Raw genomic sequence first — 10,969 nt, 5'->3', positions numbered from 1 at the left:
AAAAATATATAAAAAAAAATTTTTTCCTCAGTTTAGGAAAAAATGCAACAAGCGTTTATTGATTGGTTTGCGCAAAAGTTATAGCGTTTACAAAATAGGGGATAGTTTTATGGCATTTTTATTAATCATTTTTTTTTACTAGTAATGGCAGCGATCTGAGATTTTTATCGTGGCTGCGACATTATGGAGGACACATCAGACATTTTTGACACATTTTTGGGACCATTGTCATTTATACAGCAATCAGTGCTATACAAATGCACTGATTCCTGTGTAAATGACACTGGCAGTGAAGGGGTTAACCACTAGGGGGCAGGATATGGGTTAACTGTGTCCTGGGGCATGTTTCTAACTGTGGGGGGGGGGGGGGTGTGGCTACATGTGACACGTCACTGATCTCTGCTCCCAATCACAGGGAGCAGAAATCAGTGACACTGTCACTAGGCAGAACAGGGAGATGCTTGTTTACATTAGCATCTCCCTGTTCTTCCTTCCCGTGAAACGATCGCAACCCGACTCATGGAGGTCCAGGACGGCGCTCGTGCTGTCAGCGGCATGCATGTGATGGCACGGCAGCATATTTAAAGGGACGTACCTGTACGCCCATTTGCCTGTCTGTGCCATTCTGCCGACGTACATCCGCGTGCGCCGGTCAGGAACCGGTTAAAGTACATATTTGTTCATTAAAGATTCTCTCATAGAGCTTTTAATATATGTATTTTCTCACATGTCAAAATAGTCTTTGCCCTTGTACACACGGTCGGAGATTCCGTCGGATGGTGTCCGATCGGAGCGTTTTGTCGGATATTCCGACTGTGTGTGGTCTGCATTGGACTGTTTCCATCGGAATATCCGTCGGACCAACTTTTCCAACTTGCCGGAAATATTTTCCGACAAAATGCTCCGATCGGACATACTCCGATCATGTGTAGAGAATTCCGATCGGACAAAGTGCCACGCATGCTCAGATCAAATTCCTACACCAAAGCTATTGGCTACTAGCGTGAACATAGTCCCATCGTAACGAAATAACGTCATTACGTCTGATTTTCCGACAACTTTGTCCGACCGTGTGTATACAACAGTTTCGGACAAAATCCGTCGGACAAAATCCGACGGATTTGGTTGTCGGAATCTCCGACCGTGTGTACAAGGGCTTTGTATGTTTTGTATCGCATGTGTTTTATTATAGCTAGACTCTTTGCTTCTCATTTGTCATCTTCACATCTGTTGACAATTTGTAACCAATCACCTGATTTCAATTGAACACATTGTTGATTGGAGAGGAGCAGTAGTCATGTGGTAGTCTCTTATGTATAAATGTTCATGCTTTTCCACATATATGTGTGCTGTGAACAAGGCTTATTGCTGATACTAGGCTGCTGCTGACTGTGCTCACTATGAAGGCTTTATAATGAATACGCTTGATGTGATGGAGTTGCCGGCTGCTTCTTTTTCTTGATGACCTATTTTCTTTTTTCCCCTGGAATTCACCTTGAAAGCTAAAGCTATACATCCCATAGTAAAAGCAACAATAAAAACAGTATAGTAAGTTAACTGCATATTTTGCTACAACCATACAAAACAAATAGTCACACACAAAAACAACAAGGCTTGCAAAATATTTTATTAGAAATGATAAGAAATGTTATAGAAGAAGAAGAAACATCTGTGCAATTAGCACAGTCAAGAAAATCTTATTCCCATCACAGGATGGAGCTTCTAAGGTATACTAGGTGGAGCCTCTACTGTACTTCGGTCATATGATTTACACAAGCCTGGCTACTGTGCAATCTGCAGCTATTACACCTTGTCTCTTGCATGGAAGTAAGCCATGCTAGCAAATTCCTATACAAAATCACTGAAAAAAACACCAATATATATATCAAATGTCAGGAAAATAAACATAAAAATCATCATAATGACAGAGTAGCTGTGTTTAACCCAATGATATATATAAAGAAACTATTGCTCAGTACAGTGAAGCACCAGGGTTTCCATTCCTGGTAAGCTTACTATGGGAAGGCTTGCAAGCCTCTTCCTGTCTGGTCAAGTATACAGTACTTATTGCATGGGACCAGATTGAAGTATCAATGAATTCATAAGCTAGCTAGTGCAATCTTGGTGCCAGTAATGCCGCGTACACACGATCAAATTGTCCGGCGTACTTAGTCCGCCGAAACGCATTTCACCGGACAATTTGATCGTGTGTGGGCTTCAGCGGACTTTCTCAGCGTAAAGCCGGACTTGGGTTTCAGCGGACAATACGTTCGTCAGTATGCTAGTCCGGTGGACTAAGAATGACGCAAGCTCAGAAGCAAGTACAAAAAGGAAGCTATTGGCTACTGTACTTCCTTTTTCTAGTCCCGTCGTACGTGCTGTACGTCATCGCGCTAGCAAACGCCGGACTTTCTGTGTGCCCGTGTGTGGCCAAGTCCGTTCGGTAGAAAGTCTGTTGGACTATCCGCCGGATTGTTTGCCGGACTAAGTATGCAGGACAGTTTGATCGTGTGTACGCGGCATAAGAAATTGTGAGATGACCAGGAATCTATGCTACCACTGACAATAATGGAAATGGCTTTAAACAGTTAGGTGCCAATGTTTTAGGTGTTCTGGTGACCTGGCCCCTGAGATTGTTCAAGCCAGTTTATTGTTTGGCTGTAAAACTGTCACTCTGCACTGCTTTTTTTTTTGATAGTCTATTTATCTCCATTTTAGGTAGCTATTCATTTGGTGAATTTGGTAGAATGAAGATGGCACCAAGCACATGGTTCACAGTCCAGTTAATTTTTTATTTTTCCAGCAGATTGGTGACCAGAACATGACTTTTATCCATGATAATGTAATCTACTCCAGGATACAAATTCTCAGTCCAGCCTACTCTCAACCCTCACCTGCAGGAGCTCTAATAAAGGGGATTGGTATATTTTTCTTGGTGACTATAAATTTGATCTGAACTGTAAACCATACACCTGCCACTTATAATTCTATTACATCTACAATTGTGATTGGGTCCTTTTTCTTCAAACCCATCGGCTTTCAGAGAGCAGCCTAATACAACAAAAGATCTAAATATCTACAAAAATCCTAATCTAGCGCTCCACCGGCATATCTTCATTATTATGGTGAAGGGATACTGCATAAGAAAAGATTATTTTGCAATGCATTGTTTTTTTATTATAGGGAATAGGGATAAAGCTCTAGAAAAAATGGTGGTATTGAACTAAGCTTCCAATGTACCGGTATTTTAGGTTGGCTACTCAAGCTACACCAGTCCTTGTAACATTCAGTAAGCATATTTTAAAGATCCCTAAGTGAAAAGAAAAAGATTGCATAATTGGCGACTGATTTTTTCCAGCATGATGAGAAATCTCTGGCCATCTTTACAACCCTTTCATTATGTGTATTAATGGTATTTGGAATCACCCACATAGTTGCTGAAATTGGAATATTCATACTTATTCTGTTGAATGTTCACAACAAACTCAGTACGGTCCTCTGCTAATTACATAAATACATTTGCATTATTGAAAGGTCATGCATTAAGTTCTAGGACAGTGTATAGACACATTCCCAAAATAATGTTATAGCCATTACAAAATGTTAACACCATCCCACATGGCAAAGCAGGCCTCAAAATATTGAGTTTGTGATACAATCAGAGATTTTGATTTGCTTCTAGCAGCAGAGGAGAACTACATGTTGTAAAGCCTCAGCTGATCCTTCAAGTCCACTTCTGACATCATCCCAAAGGTCTCCTGATTCTTCTCCATCATCCTAAAGATGGCACCCAGCTGTTCCCTCTGTACCCTGGTAAGGAGAATACATGATGCATCCATCTGTGATATAACATATGCCACATACAGGACTACAATCCAATTCACCCTGCAGAGCTTGCAATCTAAATGGTGGGATTGACAAATAATAAAAAAAAAAAGCTATAAAAGCTTAGCTGGGGTTAAACACATCTGAAGCTTCTCTCAAAAACCAATAAATTAACTCCAGGTGCAGCAAGAGAGCAAATCTTTACGATCTTTTGATTTCATTGCACATGAGGTGCTTGGGAATGAATTCAGCTTGTCCCCGTCAGTAGGTTGCAGAGAAGACCGCTGCTCTCTTTAGATAAGCAGCAGTCTCCCTGCAGCAGTTCGAAGCTCCCTGCTAATCGCACATCTCTAGCTCTGAATCAGCATAGGGGTGGGGTTCGGACTGCTTCAGAGAAGCTGCTGCTTACAAACCGTGGCCCACAGGCAGAAGACAGGCTGCAGAGGTAAAAGCTCACCCATTTACTGTCTAGTTGCATCCTTAGTTGATTCATTGACTAAGGGGAGCTTCAGTTATTCTTTAAACTGATAACAAAGAACATTTGTAACAATTTAGTGTAATACCTTTCAAGGGTACATGGAGAACAGGCAAGGTTCACTATATTATTACAAATAGCTCTATCCACTGGCAGCCATTATGTGGACCTAGTAGGTAAGCTAAACAGGTAATGTGATAAAAGGCAAAACAAACAAAACAACTTTATTGTTATTATATTACTACTGCTATTATATATGAGGACAGCTAGTGAAATATATATCATGGTGATTGGGGGGGGGGGGGGGGGGTGGTCAGAGAGGAAGCACTTAGGGATAGCAATGTACTAATCACTGTATGCATAATATGGATTCAATGTAACAAAACCCAGCTACCAAATGCAATGGCAGATCAGCACTTTCTAGGAAATATGGGCTTATTTAATAACATAGTGCAAAAGGTAATAGTGTACAGTAACCCATAGCATCCATTCAGAGATTTGTCTTAAGCAGCTACGATTGGGCACAATACTGAAAGCTGATTTCTGACTGGTTGCTGGGGATTACAGGTTTTCAAGCACTTTGCCCTGCTATTAAAAAAATTCCATTATAAACATTTGTATATCCACACTAATATCTAGCAATGACAGTCCAGAGTCAATGATACAATTAAAATCATTTTTTTATCTCCCATTGTTTACCACACTATATAGTGAAAATGTATATGTATTTATCTACAATGTATGTATCAAATACTTAAGGCATTATTTGCATAGTTTTTTGGACTGGTTATTGCACTAAAAAGAAAAAGCCTCTGGATCTTATTTTCAAGTGCTGGGATTTAAATGGCTAAAGCAAGACAGAGGTGCTGTATAGACCTTTTGGTTAACAATACGTGATCAGCACTGGACTGTGCATTGGCCTTTATGGGTTCAAGGCAATTCCATCTAACTCCCAGCTATACACCTCTAAAAACAGTTACTGGTTTAAATCCAACAACAGAAAACGGCTGGTGTTCTCCTATGGAACTGGTTCAGAATTTTGGTTTGCTCATATAATATTGTTGGGTGGGCAGGTCTGATCTTTTCAGTAAATCTCTTTAGCTGGACTGTAAGGATAACTTCTTATCATCTTCAGTTCTGTAGAAAGACAAAAACAAGAGGAAATCACTAGTTTTAATTTAACTGGAAAAGCAGAGAGTTCCTCCCAAAATTATTTCTGTTTGACCTCATGCTTGGTATAGGATCGCTACTATTTCTAGGATGCAACTAAACCTAGATTTGGAGTGTTTTATATGTAAGCCACATGCCTCTTTTTTCTCAAATAATTTATTATAACTGAATAATCTATGTGGTATTCGGACCAGCAAACATTAGATGAGCGCCACCCAATTCCACTTTAGACCCCTTTCACACTGGGGCATTTTTCAGGCGTTACAAGGGACAGTGGTGACTTCGCTGGCTCCTGTGTCAGGTAAGTGACACATAATGGGCTACTATGCGATGCATAGTAGTCCATTATGCTTTGCCTTTGCAGGGAATGAAAGAGGAAGTAAACTCATCAGGGTTTACTTCCTCTTTAATACACTACTCCTAAAGCACCCCTTCCCATTGAAATCAATGGGAAGCGCCTGCAAAATGCCTGAAAAGCTCTTTTGGCAGCAGTGCTTTGTGGGCACTTTTAACCCTTTATTTGGCCACTAGCAGGGGTTAAAAGCACCCCAATAAGGCTCGAAAAACGCTGGTAAAGTGCTGCTAGTTTAAGCAGCGCTTTACGAGCGTTTTTCGGGCATTGACATTGTGAAAGGGCTCTTAAAACACTTGGGCTTTCACATTGGGATTGCAGATGAGGCTTCTTCCAAGCGCTTTACAGGCGCTTTTTTTAATGATAAAGCGCATGAAAAATGCCCGAAAAATGCCCCAGTGTGAAAGGGGTCTTAGTTTCTGGCAATATCTACTGTACACCTCATTGTTTCATCTCTGTAGCTCTGATGCAGGATATTGTTCTTACATTATACTTTTACTTACTTTTCTTACAGTGGAATGTTCAGTGGAAAAACTTGTGTATGAACCAGAAATCCTAAAGAAGAAGCATGGACCAATCAACTATGTATATACCAAACCTGACTGATCCCCCTGGAAGGCGAAAATCAATGAAATAGGCAACACTACTCCAATGAGCTCCCTTTGCTTCCGGGTATCGTGCAGAGTGACTGCCCTGCTGCATTGTGAAGAGAAGAGGTCAGCAGCTTGGCACCAGTGCCATCTAGAGAATGAATGCAATGCATTCTCCGACTGGATGAGGTGAAGAGGTGAAGGGTGATGTCTACCTCATCTAATCAGAAAACACTTTGCATTGTATAAATAGCGCTAATCGGTTGACCTCCTGTGTGCAGAATGCAGCACAGAACCTGGAAGCTAGTTGAGATCTGGAGATTTGGAATAGCAGTGTTCACTTCAGTGATTTCCACCTTCCAGGGCATTGGCCAGGTATGGTGTGTGTGTGTGTGTGTGTGTGTATGTGTGTGTGTGTGTGTGTGTGTATACACAGTATCTCAAAAAAGTGAGTACACTCCTCACATTTTTGTAAATATTTAATTATATCTTTTCATGTGACAACACTGAAGAAATGACACTTTTCTACAATGTAAAGTAGTGAGTATTCAGCTTGTATAACAGTGTACATTTGCTGCTCTCTCAAAATAACTCAAAACACAGCCATTAACCTCCCTGGCGGTATGATTATGCAGATTATTGATGCTCAAAGCGGTACAATGTTTTGCATGGAAATTTGGCATTTTATATTGTAGGCCTGTAATTTAGGAATAGCATACTTAAATCTGTCCAAACAAGAGTCTTGTAGACATCCCGGGTATGATAAAGTTTAAAAAACACAAAATCATAAATTATAATATAATAAATAAGTATAAATAATTATAACAAATAATAATAATAAAATTTATTCAGCAATCTAATCAAATCAAAAACACTGAAATTTGCTCAGTTGCAGAATTGTCGCTGTCATTACTTTCAGTGTTTGATGAATTTCCCCACAAATTACTATCGCTCAATTCTGCAAGTGATTCTAATTTGTTATCGCTGTTTTCTAGCTGGTCTAAAACGGCTTTAGATGTAAAGGGACGCTTTTTGGTTGCTATGGACAATCTCAAGTTTCCAGGCAGAAAGAACAGTATATATAATAAAAAAAAGCATTCAGGGCACTGGACAAAGCATTAGGGACAAAATGCATGCCTCTGCTTCACTTTGTCCCCCATCTGCATGCCTCAGCCTCACTGTGTCCCACATCTGCATGCCTCAGCCTCACCTGATTGGCGTTGTGCCCATCTGCCGTTGTGCCAGCATTATGATCTCCCGGCGCTGTCCCCATCTGCAGCCTTATTATCTCCCGGGGCCGTGATATATTCAGTCTGGTCGGCGGTCATGCAGTGTACCAAAGCCCCGCCTCCTCCTTGTCCTCGATAGGCTGAACACTGAATCACTGATGGGAAACCGAGTCAGTGTTCCGCCACGGAGGAGGACGAGGAGGAGGCGGGCTTTGGTACACTGCATGGCCGCTGACTAGACTGAATATATCACAGCACCGGGAGATAAGCATGCAGATGGGGACAGCGCCGGGAGATTATAACAACGGCAGATGGGAACAACGCCAATCAGGTGAGGCTGAGGCATGCAGATGTGGGACACAGTGAGGCTGAGGCATGCAGATGGGGGACACAGTGAAGCAGAGGCATGCGAATGAGCACAGTGAAGCTGCAAATGGGCATTATTGACCCTCTTTTCCACTTACAGTAGCTGCTGCATTCTCACCTTAGGCTTATACTTGAGTCAATAAGTTTTCCCAGTTTTTTGTGGTAAAAGAAGTTGCCTCTGCTTATATTCGGGTCCGCTTATACTCGAGTATATACGGTAAGTAACTTTGCCTGGATCCTGCGATGCGATCCCAAATGTGTCTCGGGGTTACCGCTTTTGGTACTGAAAATTCACACCGAGCCAGACCCTAGAGTACTGCCAGGGAGGTTAATGTCTAAACCACTGGCAACAAAAGTGAGTACACCCCTAAGTGAAAATGTCCAAATTAGGCCCAATTATTTTCCCTCCCAAGTGTCATGTGACTCATTAGCGTTATAAGGTCTCAGGTGTGACTTGGGAGCAGGTGTGTTAAATGTGGTGTTATCTTTCTCACTCTCTCATACTGGTCACTGGAAGTTCAACATGACACCCCATGGCAAAGAACTCTCTGAGGATCTGAAAAAAAGAATTGTTGCTCTACATAAAGATGGCCTAGGCTATAAGAAGATTGCCAAGACCCTGAAACTGAGCTGCAGCATGGTGGCCAAGACCATACAGAGGTATAAATAGGACAGGTTCTACTCAGGACAGGCTTTGCCATGGTCGACCAAAGAAGTTAAGTGCACATGCTCAGCGTCATATCCAGAGGTTGTCTCCTCAAACTGAAGGTGGTGGAGCGCAAGGTCTCTCACATCCACCAGCTCCGTGATGTTGTCATGGAGGAGTGGATGAGGACTCCAGTAGCAACCTGTGAAGCTCTGGTGAACTCCATGCCTAAGAGGGTTTAGGCAGTGCTGGAAAATAATGGTGGCCAAATATTGACACTTTTGGCCCAATTTGGACATTTTCACTTAGGGGTGTACTCACTGTTGTTGCCAGCAGTTTAGACATTAATGGCTGTATGTTGAGTTATTTTGAGGGGACAGCAACTTTACACTGTTATACAAGCTGTACACTCACTACTTTACATTGCAGCAAAGTGTAATTTCGTCAATGTTGTCACATGAAAACATATAATAAAATATTTACAAAAATGTGAGGGGTGTACTCACTTTTGTGAGATACTGTATATACATTGAGCAAAATTATAAATGCAACAATTTTGTGTTTGCCCCTATTTATCATGAGCTGAACTCAAAGATCTATGACTTTTTCTATGTACACAAAAGACCTATTTCTCTCAAATATTGTTCACAAATCTGTCTAAATTTGTGTTAGTGAGCACTTCTCCTTTGCCGAAATAATCCATCCACCTCACAGGTGTGGCATATCAAGATGCTAATTAGACAGCATGAATATTGCACGGGTGTGCCTTAGGCTGGCCACAATAAAAGGCCACTGTAAAATATGCAGTTTTACTGTATTGGGAGGATCCGGGGTCCAAAAACAAGTCAGTATCTGGTGTGATCACCATTTGCCTTACGCAGTGCAGTACATCTCCTTTGCATAAATTTGGTCAGGTTGTTGACTGTGGAATGTTGGTCCATTCCTCTTCAATGGCTGTGCAAAGTTGCTAGATGTTGTCAGAAACTGGAATACGCTGTCATATACACCTATTCAGAGCATCCCAAACATGTTTAATGGATGACATGTCCAGTGAGTATGCTGGCCATACAAGAACTGGGATGTTTTCAGCTTCCAGAAATTGCCTACAGATCCTTGTAACACGGGGCAGTGCATTATCATGTTGCAACATGAGGTGATGGTCGTGGATGAATGGCACAACAATGGGCCTCAGGATCTCATCACGGTATCTCTGTGATTTCAAAATGCCATCAATAAAATGCACCTGTATTCATTGTCCATAGCACATGCGCATACCATAACCCCACTGCCACCATGGGCCACTTGATCCACAACGTTGACATCAGCAAACTGCTCACCCATACGACGCCATACACAATGTCTGCCATCTGCCCTGTACAGTGAAAACCAGGATTCGTCCTTGAAGAGAACACCTCTCCAAAGTGCCAGACGCCATCAAATGTGAGCATTTGCCCACTCAAGTCGGTTACATTGACGAACTTCATTTAGGTTCCGACCCCAATGAGGACGACAAGCATGCAGATAAGCTTCCTTGAGACAGTTTCTGACAGTTTGTTCAGAAATTCTTTGGTTATGGAAACCGATTGTTGCAGCAGCTGCCTGGGTGGCTGGTCTCAGATGATCTTGGAGGTGAAGATGCTGGATGTGGGGGTCCTGGGCTGGTGTGGTTACATGTGGTCTGCAGTTGTGTGGCCAGTTGTATGTACTGCCAAATTCTCTAAAACTTTGGAGATAGCTTATGGTAGAGAAATTAACATTAAATTCAAGGGCAACAGCTCTGGTGGACATTCCTGCAGTCAGCATGCCAATTGCACGCTCCCTCAAAACCTGTAGCATTGTGCTGTGTGATAAAACTGCACATTTTAGAGTTTTTTTTTTTTACTGTGGCCAGCCTAAGGCACACCTATGCAATAATCATGCTGTCTAATCAGCATCTGGATATGACACACCTGTGAGGTGGATGGATTATCGGCAAAGGAGAAGTGCTCACTAACACAGATTTAGACAGATTTGTGAACAATATTTGAGAGAAATAGGCCTTTTGTGTACATAGAAAATATTGTAGATCTTTCAGTTCAGCTCATGATAAATAGGAGCAAACACAAAAGTGTTGCGTTCATAATTTTTCTCAATGTATATATAGTTACATTGGTCCAAGCTGAACCAATGTGGCTATGTACAAAATATCCATACCTGAAATTTTTCTTTCACTACATGCGGCTTGACAGCATAGCTTACCTATGGCAAACAGGATAAGCTCTTATTGAATTATGGGAGAAGGTCATTTTGTTTTTGAGATTTTAGGCCTATATCAAT

At 41.6% G+C, this 10,969-nt stretch overlaps 1 protein-coding gene across 4 annotated transcripts in view; it reads right to left on the bottom strand.

Moving 5' to 3' along the window:
* Positions 1-1,609: 1,609 nt before the first annotated feature.
* Positions 1,610-10,969, bottom strand: part of MXRA7 (matrix remodeling associated 7) — a 107,654-nt gene continuing 98,294 nt past the window's right edge. For 3 of the 4 annotated variants that reach the window (XM_077459291.1, XM_077459289.1, XM_077459288.1), the window contains one exon: positions 1,610-5,437. Coding sequence is in view for 2 of the 4 variants with exons in the window: in XM_077459288.1 (XP_077315414.1) it covers positions 5,398-5,437 (40 nt within the window). In the remaining 2 variants the exon portion in view is untranslated. The remainder of the gene's footprint in view (positions 5,438-10,969) is intronic. The other variant, XM_077459287.1, reaches the window with a different exon arrangement.

The sequence above is a fragment of the Lithobates pipiens genome, unplaced genomic scaffold (assembly GCF_037356315.1).
Source record: "Lithobates pipiens isolate NorthernLeopardFrog02 unplaced genomic scaffold, aLitPip1_a1.2 Scaffold_28, whole genome shotgun sequence".
Lineage (NCBI taxonomy): Eukaryota > Metazoa > Chordata > Amphibia > Anura > Ranidae > Lithobates > Lithobates pipiens.
The sequence above is the reverse complement of the archived record's forward strand: the minus strand, read 5'-3'. Positions and strand labels throughout refer to the sequence as shown.